A 26,802-nucleotide genomic window follows, 5' to 3' on the forward strand; every position below is an offset into this window, starting at 1 on the left:
TGAGGCCAATTGAGGATGGCATTGAGTTTATCAGGGTCCATAGATAAGCCCTTGTTGGAAACAATATAACCGAGGAAAGGTAACTGATGTTGATGAAAAATACACTTCTCCAGCTTGGCGAACAATTTATGCTCCCGGAGGCGTTGCAAAACTTGCCGAACATGGAGCACATGTTGAGACAAAGAATGGGAAAAAATCAGTATATCGTCCAAATAGACAATGACGTAGGAGTAAAGAATATCACGAAAGATGTCATTTATCATGTCCTGAAAAACCGCCGGGGCGTTGCAAAGCCCAAAGGGCATCACCCGATATTCATAATGACCGTCATGGGTGTTAAATGCGGTCTTCCACTCATCCCCTTCTCGGATTCGTATTAAATTGTATGCACCCCGTAAGTCCAACTTGGTAAATATCTGCGCCCCCTTAATCCGGTCAAATAACTCCGAGATGAGGGGAATAGGATACTTGTTCTTTCTGGTGATGGAATTAAGACCACGATAGTCAATACAAGGCCTTAAAGACCCATCCTTTTTCTTAACAAAAAAAAATCCAGCTCCCGCCGGGGATGTGGAAGGGCGAATAAATCCCCGATCTAAATTCTCAGCAATATATTGACGTAATGCTGTGGATTCAGGTTCTGATAGGGTGTAAATTCGTCCCTTAGGTGGAGTCTGTCCGGGGAGGATATCAATGGCACAGTCATATTGGCGGTGAGGTGGTAAGGATTCCGCGTGTCGTTTACTAAACACGTCCTGAAAGTCCTGATAAGGAAGTGGGATTCCTGAAGACAATGACGTGGTCTGTACGGAGATGGCTGGCAGATTCGTAAGGCAATGTTGAAAACAGAAGGGACTCCATGCTGCGAGTTGTAGGGAAGCCCAATCGAAGCGAGGCTGATGAATCTGTAGCCACGGTAATCCCAAAATGATCTGATTTACTGATGATGGAAGAACAAACAGCTGAATGTGTTCCAAATGACAAATACCGGTACGGAGCAACACGGGTTTGGTTCTATAGATGATATGCATTCCCACCGATTGCCCCGAAACAGAGGTTACCGCCAGAGGAGTGGGTAATGATTCAATCGGTATCTGATATTTCTGCACCAAATGTTCCTGGATGAAGTTTCCTGCCGCTCCTGAGTCTATGAAAGCTTGAAGGTGCACTGATTCGTTGGTAAGACAGATGGTTGTGGGTAATAATAATTGGGGAGAGGGAATGGTGGGACCCAGGGAGGCCTCTCCTACCCGTCCTAGGTCCGGGAGTTTCCCGACTTGTTGGGGCATTTATTGAGGAAATGCCCTGCTCCTGCGCAGTACAGACAGAGATTCCTTGCTCGTCTGCGATTTCGTTCCTCAGGAGTTAGGCGGAAACGATCAATTTGCATGGGTTCCTCCGAGTCTCCAGAAGCCTGAGCTGTAGAAGGAGTAACCATAGGTTGTTGAAACGTTGGAGCCAATCGGAAATTTCTACGGGTAGCAGCTCTCTCTCGCATTCTTTCTTGAACACGTAAGTCCAACCGGATGGCTAACCGGATCAAGCCCTCTAATGTCTCCGGAGGATCTCTGCCAGCCAATTGATCCTTAATCTGTTCTGCAAGGCCTTGTCGGAAAATGGCCGTGAGACTCTCCTCTCCCCACGCCAGTTCAGCTGCTAAGGTGCGAAATTGGATGGCATACTCCCCCACCGTACGGGATCCTTGTCTTATTTGAAGCAATTCATTTGCCGCGGAGGATGAACGTCCTGGTTCGTCAAATATCAACCGGAATTCCTTGAGAAACCGGTCTAATGAACTGAGGATAGGATCATCTCGTTCCCACAAGGGAGATGCCCAGGCCAATGCCGGGCCCTCGAGTAAAGACAATAGGAAGGTAATCCTGGTCTTATCATTGGGAAAGGCGGCGGGTTGCAAAGAAAAATGCATTCGGCACTGGTTGATGAATCCCCGACATAAGGCAGCGTTACCATTGAAGCGAGGCGGAGGCGGCACCTTGACTGGGACCGGAGTGGCCACTGGGCTGGGAGCAGGTCCCGTAGGTAGAAGAGCCAGCGCGTCCATTCGTGCCACCAATCGGTCCAAAACTCCCGTGACTTGGTCTAAGACCCCCTGCTGTTGCTGTATTTTATTAGCCATCCCAGGGATGGCTTGGAGAGCGGTCAAATCAACGGATTCCATGGCTTCGGCCAACTGTTAGGGTCTCCGATTGATAGTAGTGGAACCACCGATTAAACCGCTTACCTCGTGACGGGAATCTCAAAGGCAGTCCGAGTCAGGTTAGGCAGCAGACCACGAAGTCCAATAGTCAGTCCGGGTCGGGGCAGGCAGCAGACAATCAGGAACCAAGGCAGCAGATAATCCAGAGGCAGGCAGCCGGCACGAAATCCAGTACTCAGTCCAGGTCGGGGCAGGCAGCAGACAATCAGGAACCAGGGCAGCAGATAATCCAGAGGCAGGCAACAGGCAACGAAATCCAGTACTCAGTCCAGGTCGGGGCAGGCAGCAGACAATCAGGAACCAAGGCAGCAGATAATCCAGAGGCAGGCAGCAGGCAACGAAATCCAGTACTCAGTCCAGGTCGGGGCAGGCAGCAGACAATCAGGAACCAAGGCAGCAGATAATCCAGAGGCAGGCAGCAGGCAACGAAATCCAGTACTCAGTCCAGGTCGGGGCAGGCAGCAGACAATCAGGAACCAAGGCAGCAGATAATCCAGAGGCAGGCAGCGGGCAACGCAATCCAGTACTCAGTCCAGGTCGGAAAACAGGCAATGGACAATCAGGAGTGGAGGCAATCCCCAGGCGAAAGCTCCTCAGAACAATCGTGGCCGAAGCAGTGAACTGGGGAAACTGCTCCCTTTAAATAGTCTATGTTCCCGCGCAAAACGGAGCCTGTGCCGGCGTCTGACGTCAAGGGGGCGGAGCCAACGCGTGAGACCGACGGTGATTGGCTCCCCCTGCTGCGCGGAGACGCTGCTCTGCCTGCCGAGCAGAAACGCCCCGATCCCCGCCAGCTTGCGCTACCGACGTCGCCGGGACCGCCCTGCACCGCCCCGGAGCCGAAACGCCGCCACCAGCGCGCTGCCCTGCCGCGGGCCGCGCGCCAAAGGTAACAAAGAGTAACAGATAAGTATGAGAAAAAAAAAGTGTGAAGCTTGCTGGGCAGACTGGATGGGCCGTTTGGTCTTCTTCTGCCGTCATTTCTATGTTTCTATTAAATATATTTAGATAAATGAATTTAATTGATAATTTAAAAACATATTATTTTTAGAATGATGTCAAAGGACCCAAGTTTGACATATCTCTCACTTTGCTCAATAATGAACAGTCCTTGATCAATACTTCCCCATTATGGTTATTTTGGTAACAGAAATATGCATACAATACTCACAGGGATTGCTTGGCTGAGAATCCATTGGAATCATGAGTTTGGCACGCGTTGCTCTGCGGGCAGCCAGAGAGCGCTCTAATGTGGACATGCTACTCCCAGCCTCTTCCGTGTCCGGGCCTGCAGAAAACACAGTCAACTAATTTAGGGGTGCACTGACTAGACCAACCTGAAATTACACCAGGCAAATTTCAGCCTAGTTCAATTCGTCAAGAAATCCGTGAATTATGTTGAAATCCACAGTTAAAATATGCTGGATTTCCTTGCTGTCAGTCCCCATAAATCCTCCAAATTTATGGCATAAACCGTTCCATGTTTATAAATAAATATGTTCTCAAACTAATGAGGTTTGATGATTTTGCACAAGTTTGTAAAATCAGTTTGCAAACCTATTTTCATCAGATTTGCACATCTGTTGGCTGCTTTTTTTATTTTAATTAACAATAACATAGAAATGGACATTCCTCCCCTTCAAATTAAAGAAATGTTTTTGGTCATCTTCACACAAGAAATATAAATCATAAATCAAATCATGTGGAAGAAGAAAAGATGTTGCTGTTAAAAATCAAAAACAATCTGTTAGAAAGCTATTTTTCATTGGTTTCTTCATTTTATCAAAATAAGTGATTGAAGTACTGGACTGTTAGTTCAGGAGGCAAGTACTGTGATCTGCATGCACAAGACCCCAGGTTTAATCCCTAAGGTTTCCATTTTCAGTCACAGCTATGCAGCTAACTAGAGGGATATATTCTGCTATCTATCAAAATGGCTTTTGAATATCACCCTCTAAATTAGCTAGGCCTAGGGCTGGGGATGCTGTTGAGGCGGTGTTCACAGCACCTGAGGGTGGGAGGAGCGCTAATCAATGCTTATGTGTGTCATATAATTTTATGATTATTAGTCGTGCCACTTTTGCTATTATCTGGACCATAGCATATTTGTGAGCCTCTTGTGAGGTTATTGTGAGGATCCAATAAAAATTCCTACCTCCGCTACTCAGACTTGCCACAGCAGAGTCTCACACCATCCAAATCCAACACACCTGCACTTGTCTGGCACTCATACAGTACTCATCCAACGCTCATCCTTCCACACCCAGCAATCATCCAACGCTCATCCTTCCACATCCAGCGCTCATCCTTCCACATCCAGCAATCATCCAGCGCTCATCCTTCCACATCCAGCATTCATCCAGCGCTCATCCTTCCACATCCAGCAATCATCCAACGCTCATCCAGCGCACATCCAGCAACCATCCAGAGCTCTTCCAGCGCACATCCAGCGCTCATCCTTCTACGTCCAGCACTCGAGGATTCAGCACTCATTCAATCCACATCAAACTTTCCAGCAGCCCCCAGCACCAGCTCAATCCTCAACACCTAAGCCAACCAGCCACCAGCACTCATCCTAAAAGTCTTCTACTCTCTTCAAATCCTTTCTGCAACACTCTCCAATCTTGCCCCAAACACCAATCAAACCTCTCCATCCATTGCTCATCAACCTCATCAACTTCTTCTCTGAAATTACGAATCAATCTCTCTAATAACCAACTATCCAGTGACTACAAGCTTCAATGCCTATCGGTCTCCCAACCCCAATTCTCCAACAAAGGTCTATTCTCATAGGAAATCCTTCAGCGATTTCCCGTCCAACTACCTATAAATCACTCATTCCCATCATGATTTCCCCTCTTACACAGACTCTAGGCCTAGCTCTTTTCTCTTTGATTTTATTCAACGCCCAATCTCTTACAAAAAAAACACTAATACTCAATGACCTTCTACTGGACTCTAATCCGGACCTCTGCGTAATAAGGGAAACATGGCTTAAAAATACGGACACCACACTAATAAACCAACTTCCAACTGAAACACACGACTTCTTCTCTATTCCCAGACAGAAAAAAAGGGGTGGGGGTATTCTCCTTGCAGCCAAAAAAGAGCTGAGACTTACACAATTCCCAATCTACTCTCCTACAAAAATTGAAGCCGGCTTTTTCAGATCTGACCTTCTGCAAATCATTTTAGTTTATGCCCCCCCGGGACTTTTGGACTCAGACGCCTCTCCCATTCTAGAATTAATAACGACTTACCTAAACATTGAGTCTCCAGCCATTATACTGGGAGATTTTAACTTTCATGTTGACGACCCCCTCGCCTTCTACTAACTGCAAATCTTTCCTAAATGCCATGACCGCCATGGGATTCAAACAGATAATCAACAATCCCACACACAGAGCAGGACACATTTTGGATCTCATCTTTGTAAACTCAGGCATCTCACACTCAGCACCACCCATATACAAATCAGTTCCCTGGTCAGACCACGCATTAATCTCCACCACATTTTCGCTGGCACAATCGAGTAACAAACACGATCCTCAACCTCAATTTACCTACAGAAATCTTTGTTCATCCGATGAACTACACGAACTCCTTGTCCTAGAACTCCCTCTCTTAGATATCTCTACTCCCAACTCAGCTCTCCACTCCTGGTCCAACATCACAGAATCGGCAGCAAATAAACTCTGTCCACTGGCAACAAAAAACCTGAAACACAATGCCTCCAAAAGACAACCCTGGTTTAACGAAGAACTTCAAAAACTCAAACACTCAAACACTCCCTTTGACAAAAAGAAAGTAAATGGCGTAAAGCTCCATCACCGACCTCCCTCTCAGCTTACAAACTCGCCCTCCACCTATACAAGAGCGCCACATTAAAAACAAAAAGGGACTTCGCTCACAAAATCCATCACCTCATCTTTGATTCAAAAGCCCTTTTTACTTACGTTTCGAATTTAACTCAAGTCAACCCACCAGACATTCCACTCAACCAAGTGCACGAAAAAGCAGAGGAGTTGGCCATCTTCTTCAGTAACAAAATTTCCAACCTGTAATTACAGCTGAAACCTAATACCATAGCTCCATTCAGCACATACCTCCATCCCTGCTATGGCTCTTCTATACAAGCCTTCGAACCTATTGCAACATCAGAGACCAAATCAGTATTGAAGAAAATGAAACCTTCCTCTCACCCATTTGACCATATCCCTTCCAAACTACTGCTGCTAATACCAGATACCATCTCCGATGCCCTGACTGACATTATCAATTGTTCCTTAGCCCAAGGAATCTATCCAGACGACCTGAAAATTGCTTCCATCAAACCTCTCTTAAAAAAACCTAATTTAAATCCCAAAGATCCTTCCAACTTTCGCCCAATCTCCAACCTCCCTTTCATAGCTAAGGTAATGGAAAAATTAGTTAACGCCAGATTATCAGAATACCTCGAAGACCACAATATATTACTCCCCTCTCAATATGGCTTCCAAAAATCTTTAAGTACCGAATCACTTCTCATATCCCTAACAGATTACCTCATCATGGGCCTCGACAAAGGTCATGCCTACCTGCTGATACTCCTCAACCTATTGTCCGCCTTTGATACTGTTAACCACTCCCTCCTCCTAAATCAACTAGTGAACATCGGAATAACAGGCTCTGCACTGGCCTGGTTCAAATCATTCTTGGGAAACAGAGGATACAAAGTCAAAATACATAACAAAGAATCTCAGTTTTATCCTTCCACGCTAGGAGTTCCGCAGGGCTCCTCCCTTTCTCCCACGCTCTTTAACATTTACCTCCTCCCCCTATGTCAACTATTAACTAAACTGAACCTCAAATACTATCTATACGTGGATGACGTCCAGATTGTCATCCCTATCAAAGAATCCCTCACAAGAACCATAAAAATCTGGGAAAATTGCCTTCAAAAAATTGACAACCTCCTCTCCAGTCTAAATCTAATCCTAAATTCTTCAAAAACCGAACTTCTCATAATTTCTCTCGATAACAGTAACCTCGCCTCAAATCCACCAACCGGCTTTCAAACATCACAAGTAAGAGACTTAGGAGCTATCATTGATAATCGGCTAAATCTAAAATCTTTTATTAATCAAACTACTAAAGACTGCTTTCATAAACTACACGTCTTAAAAAGAATAAAACCACTTTTCCACTTCCACGACTACAGAACAGTCTTGCAATCAATAATCTTCTCTAAGTTAGATTATTGCAGTTCCCTTCTATTAGGTCTCCCGTCTTCTCACACTAAACCCCTTCAGATGGTTCAGAACACTGCAGCCAGAATATTGACAAACACAAGAAGAAGAGAACACATAACTCCGATTCTCAAAGACTTGCATTGGCTGCCAGTTCACTATAGAATCTTATATAAGTCTATTACCACCATCTACAAAGCTTTCCATCAACTCTCTCCGCTTAACCTCCAAATCCCATTTAAAAAACATACCTCCGCCAGACCAATCAGAGAGTCCTACAGAGATTCACTACAGGTTCCTCCTGCCAAAACCTTTCACCATATGACTCTTAGAGACAGGGCATTCTCCACAGCAGGACCTACCTTGTGGAACTCCATCACTCCAGACCTGAGACAGGAACCCTGCCTTCCAACATTTAGAAAAAGACTTAAAACCTGGTTATTTATGAAAGCCTTTCCAGACAACAATTGAAACTAAACTCAACTTAATTAACTCTGACCACTCAACAGGATAATCAACAACTTTGACAACTCCTTAATTTTACAATCTCTTTTAAATTGGCAGGTTTACTCATTTATTTTCCACTGTTAAATTACTATCGCCTTTTTCACTGTACCAAGTTGTATTATGTCCCTGTTTTATTGTAACTGCAATTTTTTTCTTTTTCTTTTAGCACTTGTTAATGTTCTTATTATTATTTTCTTTTTGTCACACCTTGTTAATTGTAAACCGGCATGATGTGATTCCCATCGCAAATGCCGGTATAGAAAAAACTCAAATAAATAAATACATATTTTCATTTTATATAAAGTTATGATTTTTAACTATGCCATTTTTATTACTGTATAATTCTAGTTTTGCATTGAATTTTTATTTACTTTGATTGTTTTGTTCTGTTAAATATTGTGGTATATTTTCTATCTTGCTATGCCACTTATTCTACTGTGTGAATTTTTGTTATATATTTTATTTTAATTGTTATAGTAATTTATGTTTTAATGGATAACCAATTGCACATCACTTTAAATCTTAAATGGAAGAAAAAAGAAAATTATTCCTTACCTGCTAATTTTCGTTCCTGTAGTACCATGGATCAGTCCAGACAGTGTGTTATGTCCCCCGCCCAGCAGATGGAGTAAGAACAGAGTTTGAGGGCGTCAGCATATAGAACAGTGCACCCTCTGCTGGAGCTCAGTATTACGCATAGCAAAGCCCAAAAGAACAAGCAACATTTTGGATCCAGATCCGTAACCAGAAAGAAACAGACAAAGATAGAAGTAAAAAACGGTCAACGAGACCACAAAACAGCCAACTTGTGAGGAGCTGTGAACAGCCATAATAACCAGAGAAAGACAGAAAGACAGCTACCTGGAAGAATCCGAGCAGGAACCAACGAAACCTCTAGCGGTGGGCGTCTGGACTGATTCATGGTACTACAGGAACGAAAATTAGCAGGTAAGGAATAATTTTCTTTTCCCTGTACGTACCAGGATCAGTCCAGACAGTGGGATGTACCCAAGCTTCCCTAATTCGGGTGGGGTCCTGAGAGGCCTGCTCGGAGTACCTGATCGCCAAAAGAACCCGCCAGGTGTAGCCTATAATGTCTGGAAAAAGTGTGCAATGACTTCCACGTCGCCGCACGGCAAATTTCCTGTGAAGAAACAGAACGAGATTCCGCCCAGGACGCCGCTTGTGAGCGCGTGGAGTGAGCTGGGATGCCGCGAGGCGGCGCCCGCCCCGCTGCAAATTAAGCCGATGAAATGGCGTCCTTTATTCAGCGCGCAATGGATGCCTGAGATCCTCTCTTCGGTCCTGACCAGAGGACAAACAAGTGATCGGATACCCGGAAGTCATTGGTAACCTCAAGGTAGCGGAGCAGAACACGCTTGACGTCCAAGAGCCGGAGAGACCGTGGTTCCTCTGGAGCGAACGCTGGGAGTTCCACCGTCTGATTTAAATGAAGGGTACGAAGGGAAACTCTGGAGTCGGAAAAACGCATACAGATCCCTGCAGGACAACGCTTGAAGCTCTGATATACGGCGAGCAGACGAGATTGATACCAGAAAGACCGTCTTGAGGGTCAGGTCCTTGATGGTGGACCCCCGCAGCGGCTCAAGCGGGGAGCCCGACAGAGTCCGCAGCACCAAGTTGAGGCTCCAGGAAGGGAAAGGGTCCCTGAACGGTGGCCATAGGTATTTGGCACCCTTCAGAAAACGTGCGATATCCGGCTGAAGAGGCAGAGAGCAGTCCTTCTGTACCAAGACGTTCAAGGCTGCCACCTGGACACGGAGCAAATTATAGGCGAGACCCTTATCCAGACCATCCTGTAGGAAATGAAGGATCATCGGGACAGTCGCCTCCATGGTTTGGACCCCGCGGTCGGAACACCAAGCTTTGAAGACCTTCCAGACTCGAACATAAGCAACGGAGGTTGAAGTCTTACGGGAACGCAGCATAGTTGAGATCACTGTCTCCGGGTAGCCTCTGTGGCGGAGGTGGTGCCGTTCAAAAGCCAAGCCGCAAGACAGAAGAGTTCTGCCTGCTCGAAAAATACCGGCCCTTGGCGAAGAAGGTGTGGGAGATGAGCCAGGCGAAGTGGACCGTCCACCGTCATCTGAAGTAGGTCTGCGAACCATGGCCGACAGGGCCACTCCGGGGCAACGAGAATTACGGTCCCTCGATGATGTTCCAACCTGCGGAGAACCTTTCCTACCAGGGGCCAAGGAGGAAAAACATAGAGCAGTTGATCCGACGGCCACGGAAGGGCGAGGGCATCCACCCCCTCCGTGCCGCGCTCTCTCCTGCGGCTGAAGAAGCGCGGAGCCTTGGCATTGAGAAAGGTCGCCATCAGGTCGAGGCGTGGAGTCCCCCAACGACGGACGATGAGATGCATTGCCTCGGAGAGAGCCCACTCTCCGGGGTCCAGCTGTTGACGACTCAGGAAGTCTGCCTGAACGTTGTCCACCCCGGCAATGTGAGAGGCCGCGATCCGGATGAGATTGCTCTCTGCCCACTCCATCAAGGGAGTTGACTCGAGGGAGACATGCTTGCTTCTTGTCCCCCCTTGACGATTGATGTAAGCCACGGTGGTGGCGTTGTCCGAGAGAACCCTTACCTCTCTGTGTCGCACCAAGGGAAGAAACCGCTGGAGGGCTAAATGCACGGCCCTTGTTTCCAGTCGATTGATCGGCCACTTTGCCTCCTCTGGTGACCAGGTTCCCTGCGTGGCGCTTCATTCGCAGACGGCGCCCCATCCCACGAGGCTGGCTTCGGTGGTCACCACCACCCAATTGGATACCTCGAGCGAGACTCCCCGAGCCAGATGCGAGGGGACAAGCCACCAATCCAGGCTTTCCCTGGCCAATGGCGGAAGAGGCAGGATCACCTGATACTCCTGGGAGACTGGTTTCCAACGGGATAGAAGAGACGCCTGTAATGGCCGCAGGTGTGCAAACGCCCAGGGTACCATGTCGATGGTGGAGGCCATCACTCCCAGGAGCTGCAGATAATTCCAGGCGGGGATAATTTTTAAAGAGGCTTATGATTAAGCTATGTTTTATAGTTTAGTATTTTGTGAATATGTATTTTTATTGTTTGTTTTAAATTTTTTTTTTTACTTTTTATTTATATCAGTTTCATTTTTAACAACCAAGTAATACATTTGATGGCAAAGACATAATGAAGAAAAAAAGATCAATAAGATACCACAAAAAGGAAAAATAAAATATCATTTGCAATGTCATATCAGCCACAAATAAAGGGAACCTGTTTCAGTTCCAAGGAAATAATTTGAAAAAGAATAAGATGGTAAAATGATCAGTACCCTGGAAAAGCCCAATAAATTCTAATTAGCATCTCTCAAATAGGAGAGGATGTGGCTCCTGATCAGAGAGCCTAGAATTATTTCTCCTGATGCTACTTCTCATTCAAAAAACTAACCAGCTGTGAAGGGTAAAAAAAAACAGCATATTTAACCTCCTTACATTTAACAATACATTTATAAGTTCTAATATATGTTTATATATGTACAAATTTGTATGTAAGCCACACTGGACTAAAGGATTTTGGGAAATGTGGAATATAAGATATGTAAATAAAATATTTTATTTAAATGTCTTATATTTGAAAATTACCTTTATATTTGAAAATCTTATATTTGAACATGATATTTACATTTGAAAATTACCTTTTATGTGGGTAATTCTGAAAGCCATTTATGTGCATAAAACATTACTTTGGCTTGGTGTGGGTAAAGGTATACATAAAACTTGGTTTTGTGCAATCCTTTACATGGAGTGGAGGAGTGGTCAAGGCTGAAATCAGGGAAGGCATTGTTTATCCCACTGCCACTCCTTGTGACATTGGGCAAGTTACTTCATCCCCCATTGTAGCAGGTACAACTTTGAGCCTCATTTATTAAACTGTAGTATTTTTTGTGGAGGGAAGAATAACACAGGGTTTACTGAGCTGTGATGCTGAGTACTGCAGCTAAGTATAGTCCACGGTATTTTCCCAGAAAGAAATACTGCAACAACAGCTGCTCCTGGAAATTTTGCATGATGGTGACCCTGGATTGTGGGGCCACCATGTCCTAAAGGGGGTCACTCCTAAGTGTTGATAAGACTCCAAGGGTCTCCATAAATGCCCTGGCTCACCCACCCCAACTGCCCCTAGAGAGAGCTGAAATGCTAAAAAAAAACCCAAAAAAAAAAACAGTTTTCAAAAGTTGAACCCCTAGATGCAGGTCTTGACCCCAACTATTTCCCTATGTCAAAAAATCCCCCCAGGGGCCAGTCCCCCCACCCTACCACACTATCCAGACCCCCACCTCCGAACTTACCAAACTGGTCCTAGTGGTGTAGTGGGGGCCTGGAGCATCCCCTAGGATCCAGACATGGCAGTGACTATTTTCCAAAATGGTGCCAGCTGCCCCTTTACATGATAGGGGGCAAAGACTAGCTATAGGCTGACTTGCACCACTTTGGAAAAGAGCATTCCTAGGTTCAGAACCTAGGGGTTGCTGTGGGATATCACTGGACCACCAGGGCCAGTTTGGTAAATCTAGGGAGGATGGCCTCTAGGGTTGTGTGGATTTTTTTGTCAAAGGGAAGTGGTTGGGGCATGAACCCGAGAGTCTGACCTTTTGAAAACTTTATTTTTGAAAATTTAAATGGCTAGTGAAGAGGTGGGGCAGGGGGGGTCTATTGAGAGTCCCAGACCTTATCTACATTATTGGGATATAATTCATCGGCCTATTTAAGACATGGCCCTGGGAGCATTGGGATGTGCTCCCTGAAGAAGTTACAACTTCTGAGATGTAGATAATATGGAAACAAATAACATGGCTTGTGATTTTTGAGGCAAGCAATGTTATTAGATTTTACATGTATTAGGCTACTAATGAGCTGATTAGCCGACACAGACATGATAATCAGCTCATCAGCATACTTGCAATGCTGGTGAGCTGTATTTAAATACCGTGTGTTATCACTATATTTAGCCTTTTGCGGCCAAATACAGCTTACTAAATGAGGACCTTAGTTTGTGAACCCATCTGGGGACAGAGAAATACTTAGTGTACCCAACTTAAATGACATCAACTGGCATAGAGCACTGCTGCAAAAAACATTTTTTGTAAATATAAATGCGATCAAGTTACTCCCTTTTGGCTGCTATATACTGGCTTCCAGTGTCCCTTTGTATAAAATTTAAATCTGGATGCCTTAATTTTAAGGCCCTGAGTTGGGGCACTCCATCTTTTTTTGCCTCTGTTATTCCTCCCTTCTTTCTTGCCTGCTATGGCCTTCACACCAAGAACGTCAAATGAGGCCTTCTATTCGAAGCATTCATTTTGAATGTTCTAGAGCCATTGGGTTTTCTTATTTAACCTCTTGTCTTTGGAACTCTTTACCTCTCAAAATTCGTCTGGAGAAAGAGTTCATAAAATTTAGGAAAGCACTTAAATCTTACTTGTTTGTACAAGCTTTTCCACATTTGAGTAATACCTGAACTTGCTTGTATATGCCTTCTCACATTTTGATTCTCTGCTTTTCTGGTTAGCCTTTATTCTTTTGTATTGTTTTACTGATTTTATTTTTATCTTATTTATGTATATTGACCTGATTTTATCATTTTATTATATTATGTTAACCTTTTTATTTTTTTATATATGTTTTATGCTATGTCTTTGCTAGTTTTAAATTGTTAGTTTTACTAATTTTAATTGTACATTGCTTTATTTTACATTTGTAATAATTGTGATTAATGAAGAAAGAATAAACATAAATATAACTGAATATAATCTGCTTTGAAGTGCCTGAAAGGTGGAATATCAAATAAATACTGTATATAAATTATCTGGAAAGAGGTGTTATGGAGGACAGAGTTGGAACTTATGTGCATAATTTTCTATTTTAAAGAGTATGGGGTAAATTTTCAAAGGATTACGCACATAACTTACGCGCGTAACCCCGAAAACCTGCCCCTGTGCGCACCGAGCCTATTTTGTATAGGCTTGGTGGCGCGCACAAGCCCCGGGATGCGTGTATGTCCTGGGGTTTTGAAAAAGGGGTGAGAAGGGGGTGGGACCGAGGGAGGGGCGGCGGTCTGGGAGCGGTCCGGAGTCCTCCGGCACAGCAGCCATGCCGGGGGATGGTGCAACGGCATGCGCAAGTTACGCCTGCCACAGGCAGGCGTAAAGAAGATAACAAAGATAGGGGGGATTTAAGTAGGGCTGGGGGGAGGTTTAGATAGGGGAAGGGAGGGTAAGGTGAAGGGGAGCAAAAAGAAAGTTACCTCCGAGGCCACTCCAATTTCGGAGTGGCCTCGGAGGGAACAGGGAAACCATCGGGGCTCCCCTAGAGCTCGGCGCACGCAAGGGGGTGCACACTTTAAAACAGCACGTGCGGGGTACATTTGTGCACGTTATCTAGCACTCACTAATGTACACCCAATTTTATAACATGCGTGTGCTGCCGTACGCATGTTATAAAATCCGGGGTCAGCGCACGCAAGGTGCACAAGTGTGCACCCCCTTGCTCGCATGTTATAAAATCGGGTGTACATTTGTGCGCGCAAGGTAGTATGTACAAATGTACCCCGCGCGTGCTGTTTTACAAATCTGCCCCATGTGTATAATTTCACCTGCACAAGTTACACCCTGGATAGAGCAGGAGTGATTTTATATGAGTAGGTTTGTGCACATATCACGGCACACATTTTAGATTTTTTAAAACAAACAAATGTGCATGTTTGATTTTAAAATTTGGGATAAAATCCTGTACTTGAAAGGTATGTTTACCCCGTGATGCACAATTATAAAATGACCCTCTCTAGGTTTATGGAACTTGTACACAGTCATATATATAGCAAACATTAACAATTTCATACAGAATCTATCCCCAAAATGTTAAAACTCCATGAGTAGAGTATGCAGGATGTTAGTATATGGAAACATAGCATATTAATTTGTTTGTTTCTAGATTGCTTTTTTGTTTCATTTTGGTCTTATCTATATATGGATTTTCTCTTTTTTATTTTAATATTTTTTCTTGAATTTTCAAGCATTTTGAAGTGAAATGTTTTTTTCCCTTGACTCCTTGTGCCGACTGTCTGTGATACCTTTATTCAGCACATGTATGTGTTGTGGCCTCATGAGGGTCCACATGTCAGCACCCCAGATTCTCTATAATTTTATTTAAATTCATTGTAGAGAAGGTAGCAAAATAAGTGGAGCTTTCAAATGCTACAGCTTCTCATGAATAAAACACAAATCAGAATGCAACAGTGGGACTATGACAATTTTTTTAAACATAATCATCTAGAAATGTTTCCTCTAGTTATGCTGGTTTAACCCTTCTTAGAAACAGCCCTACACTTTTATATAAGGAAGATAGCACTACTGCAGTGCTTCACAGGTACCTGAATGGGAGGCATTCTTGCTGCCCAGCTGAGTTTCTGATTGGCTGTGGCTAACTGGGGTAATATCTTGGCAGCTCTGCCTGGGTGACTCCCTTCCCGAAGGATCAGAGCCTGATGGCTTCTCAATATTCTTCATCTCCATCTCTTCATGATGGATCCAAAGATCTGGAGGCCTCAGGTCTTTCTGACTGCCTTTTCTTTTCCCAGCACTGTGTGTTGCCCGTTTTCTGTGGAAAGAATGAGGACAAAGTAAATGAACTCTATCTCACATGCGTAATAAACAAAGCAGGGGTATTTTTGTGGAATGCAATGTTGTCTCATAAAAACAACATGTCTGACAGCGTGGGCCATTGTTCTGTGGCGATAAATGGGGGGGGGGGGGGGGGGTCAGTGATGACATTTTCAGACCCAGAATCCCAGATGCCTGATGTCCTGCTTCTCCAGCACCTGCTGTTTGCTCATCCATGATGCAGCAGCAGTGTTCATTCCAGATGAAGCCATTTCCTAGCCCCTTACAGCTCAATATAAGGTACCAAAGTGGCAGCATAGGTTTTTAGAGGAATGGGGTTTTATGCTGAAAGAGTTATAAAAGAAGCAGCTGAAGGATGGCTCCGGTGCTATACTAAGAACTTCAATGATCACAATAGCAAGTTGTTTATGTTGTTGGAAGTAAACATGACTTTCACAGCTAGGTTTTCTTCAAATTAATATTGAGCATGATTATTGATGTTTTTTTCATATTCCACCATTTTTCTATCAGCCTTACCATGTGCCCATTGCATGTGAGTGAAATTTTCTATGAAATGTTTCTTCACAAAATGTAATTTTATTAGATTGCATTCTATAATTGAGCAATCAAATTCTAATTGTTAAAGTAATAACACCACATCATATGATATGGTGAGAGTGCCATCTTTGAACTATTTCAAATCAAGGCTTGGCTCCACAATTACTTGATCCACTTTTATTTGGAACAGAAATAACAAGATGTTGTAGTATAAAGTAGGGATGGTGCCTTGATTTTTTTTTTTTTTAAACATGAGGAATATTTATTTTGGGTTTCCTGAGTGAGAGAGAGAGATACAATTTGTAATGGGCTCATGGTAGTCAACTATTTATATGACTATAGGAGGGCCAACGAAGTCCTCGGCGTGAGGTGCTGTGGTGGTTTAGGGTTTAGGGGTCAGTTTTACATGCAGAGTGAGATGTGTGAACTGCACAGTACACCTCAAGCTAGGGTGAGATAACATAGTAGAAATCTCATCTTTGTGAGACTTTCCTCACTCGAAATGATGTAAAATCTTCACCGAGGTGTACTGTGCAGTTTGTACGTCTCACTCTGCTTGTAAAACTGGCCACTAAACCCTAAACCACCACCACCACCTCGCCTCAAGCTATCAGCTGGCCCTCCTAGAGTCAGTCTCTCTCTCTCTCTCTCTCCTTCTCCCTGCTTTAAGCCCAAGAATGGCCAAACTGCAATTTGCAAAAAATATTTTGAATTGCATTAAGGGCATGTCACACAGCTTAACACCAGGAAAAAAAGGAATAGTTATTTTCCAGTGTTAAAATTGTGTGATAGCATGCGTCATGCTATCTCATGGTGTGATACTGCCCCTCATTTTAATTAATCCTGCCCAAACCCCTCCCCAATCCTGCCCCTTCTATAAATTTGCATTCGCGCTGTGCAATAATACGATTATTGCATGCGTCAACATGTTATCTTGTGTGAACACCATAAAGCATTTTGATGAATGACCCTATTAGTGCAGACTAACAGGATGTTAGTCTGCACTAACTATAGTTAGTGCGCACTAACTGAAAATGTTACCAATCAGTTAAAAAGTGTCAATTTGGGAGAAATTCATTAGCTAGGATTATGGATCTGCATTCCCATTGTCTGCCTCCTTAGTTACCGCTACTTTTTTGTTTTGCTATGATTGCAAGTGGTGTTTGTGGGGGTAACAAGTGGAAACAAACAATTGATGTATTTTTATAGTATCAAGTTCTAGTCAGCAAAAGCATGTAAATGCAAATGCATATTTAGAATTCACCAGTCTTTTTATATTTGAGGAAAGGGACCTTGGCATTTTGGAACATGCATACTTTGAATTCCCCTGGTGAGAGTCTGTGTGTTTGGATGGGGTTGGGGGGGGGGGGTTGGGGGGGGGATGACTGGTCAGAAGGGAAGTGACTTGGGTAAATGTATGGGGTGACAGGTGGGAGAGAGTCAAGCTGGGGTGGTAACTGGAGAGAGAGAGGCAGCTTGATGTGTGTGGAGGGTAACCTATCACCCCATAAGGTTACCCCAGTCACCCCTCCCCCAACACATACATACCAGGCTGCCTCTCTTTCTCACATATCACCCCATACAGTCAACTCAGTTACTTCCCCTCTCTCTAGTCCCACTCCTTACACAACAGGCTGTCTCTCTCTCACCAGTCACTACCCCAAACAGTCTGTCTCTCACTTGTCACCACCAGTCACTACCCCAGTCTGTCTCTCACTTGTCACCCCCAGTTACTCCCCTTCTTGCTAGTCACCCCCCACATTTCAGGCTGCATCTCTCTCAACAATCACCATCTCAACCAGTTTATCTCCCCCATTTGTCATTCCAGTCACCTCAGTGACTCCCCCCTCACCAGTCACCCCTCCACACACACCAGGCTGCCTCTCTGTCACCAGTCACCACCCCAACCAGACTCTCTCCCATCTGCCACCCCATACATACATCCTCTCTCACCAGTTACCACCCCCTCCCACCCAAATACACAGACAGATACCAGGGGAATTAAAATTATGCATGTACCAAAATGATAAGGCCCCTTTCCTAAAATACAAAGAGATTGGCAATTCAAAATATGCATTTGCATTATGTTTGCTGACAACTGTATTAAATATTTATTATATCAATTGTTGTTTAATGTTTGTTACCAGTCACTGTCCATCCCACCACAAATACCACCTTGCAACCTTGGCAACACAAAGAAGTAACTATGGGAATGCATAAACATAACTCTAGCTAAAAAACTGCTCCCCCAATTGATACTTTTTAACTGATTGCTAACATTTTCAGTTAATGCGCCATAACATCCAGTTAGTGCGAACTAAATCTCATTAGTGTGCTTTTTTTTTTATATTTCATAGCACTCCCGAATAGAGATGAAGCAGACAATTTCATTGCCATTATCTATTTCGTTTAAAATATAACTGGCAAGGTACTCAACTGGTTTTCTTCTTTCCTATTGAACCATAAACAACAGATCAATGTAGGGAACAATTCGTCTGAACATTATATCATTTCATCGGGTGTCCGCCAAGGCTCCTCTTTATCCCCACTACTGTTTAATATTTACTTACTTCCCTTATATAACATGTTATCATCACTAAATGTCCAGTTTAAAATGTATGCGGATGATACTCAATGTTTTGTACCATTTAACAATTCTTGGTCCAATACACTAGCAACAGTTACTCTATATTTCAATACTATCAATACATGGCTAATGCACAATCGTCTAAAACTGAACTCTTCAAAACTGGAATTGGTTCAGCTCACCTCTATGTCTGACTCTACTATTGGCCCCCCATCTCATCTGCTCCTTAATGGAGTTTCAGTGCCTATAACTAACCATGCCACAAATGTAGGTGCTATTATCAATTCAGATTTATCCAAGACACAACATATATCATCCATTACAAAAAGGTCATTCTTTAAAATTCATGTACTAAAAAGACTTTATCCATTGCTCTTTCCTCAAAATTTCAGAACGGTCCTTCAAGCCTTAATCTTCTCAGGATTGAATTATTGTAATGCTCTCTTTCTAGGTTTATCAGATTCTAATTTGCATTCACTTCAGTTCATTCAAAATTCAGCTGCATGTATATTGACAGGTACATCCATTTGAAATCATATATCACCAGTACTTCAATCTCTACACTGGCTGCCTATCAGATCAAGAATATATTATAAAATTCTAACTATGATTCATGAGTTAATATATAATCCTTCAACTACTTGGTTATGTTCTACCCTTCACATCTATCAACCTGCTAGGCATCTAAGGTCACTATCAAGAAATCTACTGGAAATCCCCTCAACAAAATCAGTTAAACTACATTATACAAGAAAGCACGTTTTTTCAGTGGCAGGCCCACTCCTCTGGAACTCTATACCTGCCACAGTTCACCAAATATCCAATAGAAAGCAATTCAAAAAAGAACTTAAAACATATCTTTTTCACCTAACCTATAATATTTCAGAAACTCGACAAACATTACATCAATCAAAGAAGGTTTTCTGGAGGTCATTTGTAGCACTATAAGACACATGCTCTCCTTTTCTTGTTATGTAAGATGTAATATTTTACTTTTATTTATTTTGATTTATATTAATGACATTTTTGTAATTTTTATTCTTTTATTCTTTATTTATTTTTATTGATTTCATATTTATATTCTACACTTTCATATTCATATTCTACACTTGTAATCTGTTTTGACCAAGTAATTGTAAAGGTGATATATACTTCTAAATAAATAAATAAATAATCAAATACATAAATAAATAAATAAAATGAATGCACATCTCTATTATAAAGTTTCAGATTATGTATATTCTCCTAAATCCATGTGTGCTATAACATGGTTTTGTGAATCCCATTTTCTCCAGGACCAGGATGGCTTCTAATATTTGGCCCAATTGAATTTATGCATATATTTTTAGTTTCAAATTAGTTGAAGAAGCAGGAAGCCTGCAAGGGAAAGACTAAAAGGTGCATTTTAAAAGCCCTATACGGGCCAAATCTAGGAGATATGCGCACAAGTTGGACGCACACTGGGGTAGATTTTAAAAGAAGCGCGATCAGCCTACTTTTGCTTGCGCATCAGACTCAAGCAAAAGTACGCTGGATTTTAGTAGATACGCGCGGAGCCGCGCGTATCCACTAAAATCCTGGATCGGCGCGCGCAAGGCTATCGATTTTGTATAGCCTGCGCGCGCCGAGCCGCGCTGCCTCCCCCCGTTCCCTCCAAGGCCGCTCCGAAATCGGAGCGGCCTTGGAGGGAACTTTCCTTTGCCCTCCCCTCACCTTCCCCTCCCTTCCCCTACCTAACCCACCCGCCCGGCCCTGTCTACACCCCCCCCTTACCTTTGTCGGGGGATTTACGCCTCCCGGAGGGAGACGTAAATCCCCGCGCGCCAGCGGGCCTGCTGCGCGCCGGGCCGCGACCTGGGGGCGGGTACGGAGGGTGCGGCCACGCCCCCCGGGCCGTCGCCACGCCCCGTACCCGCCCCCAAAACGCTGCCGACACGCCCCCGGAACGCCTTGACGACCTGGCCCGCCCCCCCGACACGCCCCCGACACGCCCCCCTCCGAGAACCCCGGGACTTACGCGAGTCCCGGGGCTCTGCGCGCGCCGGGAGGCCTATGTAAAATAGGCTTCCCGGCGCGCAGGGCCCTGCTCGCCTAAATCCGCCCGGTTTTGGGCGGATTTAGGCGAGCAGGGCTCTGAAAATCTACCCCACTGAGCGGAGTTTATAAGCCTCCCTTGTATATTGCATATCTCCCACTACGTGCACAAGTCAAATGTTTTGAAAAAGGGGTTTGGCCATGTTCTGGGCATGGCATGGGCATATCTGGGGAAGACCAAAAGATGAGCGCATAAAGACTTTCATGCACAGGCGCACGCGAGGTCCCCTGCTGCATAACTTTACTACTACTATGGATGGCATCTTAAGTAATAAAATAAAACAATCTAGGCTAGTCAGTGGGGTTTTAAGGGTTGGGACTAAAAATGGGAAAGGGAAACTATTAAACTAGGGGGTTGGGAAGTCCTATACCTTGCCTGAGCAAACTGGGAATGAACTGATGAAACTGGCAATGGCATGGATGTGCGCCCCTTTTAAAATCCCTCCACTAACACAGTGGAAGTGGGATATGTGCGGACATATGAGTGCCTACTTAAAATTGCATGCACATGTGTGCATGCTTAGCCTATTTTATAAAATGCATGTGTAATAAGTGTGTATGTTATAAAATAGCCACGTTCATGGACACAAGCCTGCAAGCGCACACATATGTGCACCTGTTTAAAAGTTACCATCCCCATGAATTCTTTGCCTCATTGTTTACCAATGAAGATGTTGGGAAGATGATTTTCAAGGATGATGATCCAGATGAACTGGACCAAATCACGGTGAATCTGGAAGGCCATATTGACAAACTGAAGAGTAGCAAATCACCAGGAACAGATGGCATACACCACAGGGATGTGAATAAACTAAAAAATTATATTTCAGATTTAATACTAGTAACTTGTAACCTATCACTAAAATCATCCATTGTACATGAAAACTCGAGAGGTGGCCAATGTAACCCCAATATATAAAAAAGGCTCCAGGAAACTATAAACCTGTGTCTGAAGTCAATGCCAGAAAAATCATGGAAATTATTATAAAAAACAAAATAACAGAACATATAGATAAATATGGTTTAATTGGATACAGCCAGCATGGGTTTTCTAATGTAGGAGTAGTCTATTGGTTAGAGCAGTGGATTATGAACAGGGAGACCAGCACTCGTCCCACTGTTGTTCCTTGGGACCTTAGGCAAATCACTTTACCCTCCATTATCTCAGGTACAAACTTATAGGGTCATTTATCAACTTATGTTACAGTGTTTTTGCATGTGAAATGCACAATAATGCATGGTGAGATATAAATTTTTTAAAGGGGTGGAGTCGGGGTGGGAATTTTGTAAAAGTGGGCTGGCCTTGCAAAGCCATAATACTTGATATTGCATAATTTTAATGCCAAAAATAACTACACTTTTTCAATAGCATTAAGCTGTACAATATGCCCATAACATAAAACAGCAGATGTAGGGGAAAAGTTTTCAAAATAGAGAGCCTGGAAAGAATCAAAAGTACATATTTTGTATTAAAAAAAAAGAAAGAAATAAAATATATTCTGTAAGAAAAGGAAGTCTATTAATAAGACCAAAAGAAGAAAAATTAAAACTAGGAAACAAGAAAATGAGTATTTTGCAGAATCTAGCAACCACTGCTGCTTTAAGTTGAACAAACATACATTGCAATGTGAAATATTCCAATCCAACGTGCAGCTTACTTTGTGTCTGAAACCTTCATAACCACAGACTACTAGAATTCAAACTAGTGCAGAGTTTGGCATGCCCACCACACATTGCCTCAGTCAGACCTCCCTCCTGGCATGCTATTCCCTCTGTAATGTTTGAATCAAGCTCAGGGCTACTAATGTCTTGATGTGTGATAATAATGGAGCTGGCCTACAAGTTTTGAAGATGCAGTTCCAGCATTATAGAAGGAACAGCATGTTGTGCAGGTGGAGTGCCAAACAGACTGAAGGGCACAGTTTTGCCAACAATCTCTCATTGGGGAACGCCCTCCATCCCTCCCAGAGACAGGGACCGGCACAGAGTCATTTCCTTAAGATAGGGTGTGTGTTTTTCTGGCACTTTGCCAAAATGCATTACCGATCCCTGAACTAGTGAATGTTGACCCTGAAGTGCACTGTTTTTTGTCATTTACGTTCCTGTATAAAGATGATAAAATAGTCCTGCTCGTATATTCATGTAATCAGTGCATTAATGTCATCAGTATCCGGCTGTTTCAGAGTAACCCAGACATGTTAATTAGTTTTCCTTTCAACTGGAAAGTGTAGCTATATTTCTGGCAAATAAAAAATAGCACATTATTCTTTCTTGATGAGTAAAGAAATGTCTGCAGGGCATAATTTGTGTCTCTGAAAGCAGCAGTAGCAATAGCCAGATTCCTCGAAATAACACCTATCCCCTATTTTAGCTGTATGGTTTCACTCTTCATTTATGTCCTGATATATTTAACTGTTCATATTTTTATACCTATAATATTTGGGGAGGCCCTCTATTTTAGCCATACAAGGAGTATTTAAAATGCTCCTTCGTTGATTGTAATCTTAAGGTTTTTTCCATTAGGTTCATATTTCACATATAATCAGTCTTGTTACATGGGATTTTTATGAGGGCCAGCACAAGAGAATCAACCATAAATTACACAGATTTATAATGGAGGGGGTATTCTATGAAGAAGGAGCATTCACAGACATGAAACATTGATGCCTTCCTAAGGAATGAGCTCAAATCAGAATGAAAAAGAAAGATCCTAACAATAATTAATTTAACTAAAAACTGAATTACTTAATGCAGCGGGTGTCCTGTTTTGGTGCTTTATCCTTAACTAGTGGTGCTACAGGTCCGAATGGGGAGGAAGACTTATCTTCCAGGGCCCCTGGCATGGTCAATCACTATCTCAGTGACCACTTCACACTCTAGGTTGCATAACTCCAGAAGGTGCCAGATAATGAAAAATAAGAACAGGGAAGCCAAATCAATACCACAGGTAGAAAAACAAGTTTCCCATAAATCTCTTCTCTCCGCCAGTATCTTAGTCCATACTGTTTGGTTATCTCTCCCTGAGGTTCTCATAGCCTTCCTCAACTAAGTTCCCGACGTTCGCCCAAGCCATGATTACCCATTGATACTACACCTGCTTTCACCCAAAATACCATGTTTCCATTTCACCCGAGTTTTTGTTATCCATGTTCTTTTCTACCTTGTTAAATGTAGACAAGTCTTTGTCACTGTTTGGTTGTTTTGCAAGTTATAATGTAAACCGAAGTGATAATTAATCCTGTTAATTGAACTTCAGTATATAAAAGTTATAAATAAATAAATAAATAAATAAATAAATAAATAAATGATTCAAACAAGGTTGCTTCCTCCCCCTTCACATCCAAAAAAGGGGTATCATGAAAAAGAAACTGCAAGAGTCCAAAATTGGTGTTCAAATAAAAGAGAATCTTTACTATAATTTAAAGAAGATCCAAGTCAAAATCACAAAAATAAGAATCGACATATATCCAATGATCTCAAGAAAGCAAATGATTTCTCTGTCCATTCTACCTCTGTTCACCTCTTTTCCAGCTCGTGCACTTTCATCCATCAACATGAAACACTCCTCAATTAGAATAAGGATGCTAGAATATAACTCCAACATTCACCAAAAAACAAGTGGAAAAAAATATCCTCAAGTCCAGGAAAAATACCAGAATGTGTTCCCAACTTTCAAAACTTTAAACTGCAATCCAATTATCCAAAAGCTGAGGCTCTTAGTTCTTTTTCAAAAGTCTCTAAAACTCTCTCCACCCTCACTTGTACTGGATGCTTGGGAAAAAAAATCTCTTGATCCCGATCCTTAAGGAAGACAGGCAGGCAACCCTTCCTTCAGATTGGTCTAATTAAAAAAATCTCCAAAAAGACAAAACACTTCTCATAAGTTGAGACTTTGAATACTTAAATTGCCTCTTTGAGATCATAGAGGAATCTCTAGCTCTTAACTCCACTCTCAGTCACCTTCCCACTCCTCAATCATTAAAGTACGGAGCTTGCTCCAGGGGATTTTACACTTCTCTGAAGCCTTCCCCCCAAATAGGAGGAGTTATAGCAAACACCCAAATTCCTCTTAATGGAATTATTTTTGACTACTTTGACTGAGGATGTATTTAGAGGTTATGCTGCATTTATTTATTTTATTTATTTATGTATTTATTTAAAACTTTTTATATACCGTTATAACAAATGGATTTGAACATGGATTCAGATTTTCAACCCAGACACAGACTAGTTTGAAGGCCAGAGGCCAATCTCTGAGTGAATTCCTATTTACTGTTTTGCACTGTGAAATGCTTACGAACAGGCACAAATTTGTTTATTGTAGATATGCCACACAGCTGTGCCTGAAACTGATAAGAACTTAGAGGGAGGGAACATCACTGCTTTTCTCAAGCATTAATGCCCAAATGGGGTTTATGTGCGTGGCTGGGGCTTGTGCGCACTGCCCGCATTTTAAAACAGGCCTGGCCATGCGCATAAACCCCTCTTCGCGCACAAGTACCAGGTCTCTCCAGGAGGGTGGAGTGTGGGTGGGGAGGGGTGGAGTGGAGGGCAGGTCGGGACAGCAGCAATGTACATTGTCCCGGGGAAGCGTACGCTGGCAGCTGGCCAGCGTGTGTAACTTGTTTCTGCTCTGGAGGAGCAGTAAGTAGAAAAATAAAAAAAATTGTGGTAGCTTGTTAGGTATTAGGTATAATTCCAGTAATTGTGTGTGTGTGTGTACACTGGGTAAACCCCCGAGTCAGTCCTGTGTGCATGCAGGTGACAAGACCCTCAGGTAAATCCCAGTGTAGACCCCAGTGAGATTAGCCCACAGGTCAGAATTCCTGGGAAGAATGCCAGAGTGCACGGCATGAACCCAGAACACCTCCTACTGCTCCTAACTAGAAAAATCAATGTTACAAACACTAAAATTGGGTCAGTATCCTATCCTGAACCACCCCACTTAGCAACAAAGAAAAGATGATGGATAAATATCATAAAGGCCCACTCAATGTACCCAGCAATCTGCTTAGGGTGGTAAATTCTAGAGATGTGAATCGTGTGATCGATCGTCTTAACGATCGATTTCGGCTGGGGGGGGAGGGATTCGGATCATCGCGGTTTTGTTTTTTTAAATATCGTATAAATCGTAAATCGGGGGAGGGCGGGAAAATCGGCATACTAAAACATCCCTAAAACCCACCCCGACCCTTTAAAATAAATCCCCCACCCTCCCGAACCCCCCCAAAATGTCTTAAATTACCTGGGGTCCAGTGGGGGGGTCCCGTTATGATCTTCCACTCTCAGGCCACGGGTGCGTTGATAGAAATGGCGCCGGCGCTACCTTTGCCCTTTCATATGACAGGGCAAAGGTAGCGCCAGCGCCATTTTGCTTCCTCTCCCCCAACGTCACGAGCGTAGGAGATCGCTCCCGGACCCCCGCTGGACCCACAGGGACTTTTGGCCAGCTTGGGGGGCCTCCTGACCCCCACAAGACTTGCCAAAAGTCCAGCGGGGGTCCGGGAACGACCTCCTGCACTCGAATCGTGTTGCCGTACGGCCAGCGCCATTTTGCAAAATGGCGCTGGCCGTACGGCAACACGATGAGTTGATTTGAACAATGCAGTCTCTAGTTGTCTTCATCGTTGAGGATATATATATATATATATATATATATATATATATATATATATATCTTTCTTTCTCTCTCTCGCTTTCTCTCCTCACAGAGGAAGCTGGTATATACATAAACCAAATAGTAGGGATGTGCAGCCGGAAAGTATACGTTGGATTCAGGATACGTATTCGTCAGGGCCCAGATACGTTGCATTCGGTCAAGGGGGTGAAAGCCCGATCCATTAATACGTTGAATTCAGCATTCGTTCCCTTTAAATTTAATTAACTATAATCCCCAACCCTCCTGATCTCCCCAAGACTTGCCTAAAGTCCCTGGTGTTCCAGCGGGGGTCCTGGATCATCTCCTGCA

General features: G+C 43.4%; 1 protein-coding gene across 1 annotated transcript in view; it reads right to left on the reverse strand.

Annotated features, from left to right (window-relative positions):
• The window catches only part of DCC (DCC netrin 1 receptor), a 1,677,934-nt gene that overhangs the window by 141,939 nt on the left and 1,509,193 nt on the right, over window positions 1-26,802 (reverse strand). The window contains exons 24-25 of the mRNA XM_029571056.1: window positions 15,367-15,593; window positions 3,390-3,506 (exon numbers count right to left, since the gene is read on the reverse strand). Coding sequence (XP_029426916.1) covers window positions 3,390-3,506; window positions 15,367-15,593 — 344 coding nt within the window. The remainder of the gene's footprint in view (window positions 1-3,389; window positions 3,507-15,366; window positions 15,594-26,802) is intronic.

This window comes from Rhinatrema bivittatum, chromosome 1, assembly GCF_901001135.1.
Source record: "Rhinatrema bivittatum chromosome 1, aRhiBiv1.1, whole genome shotgun sequence".
NCBI classification, from domain to species: domain Eukaryota; kingdom Metazoa; phylum Chordata; class Amphibia; order Gymnophiona; family Rhinatrematidae; genus Rhinatrema; species Rhinatrema bivittatum.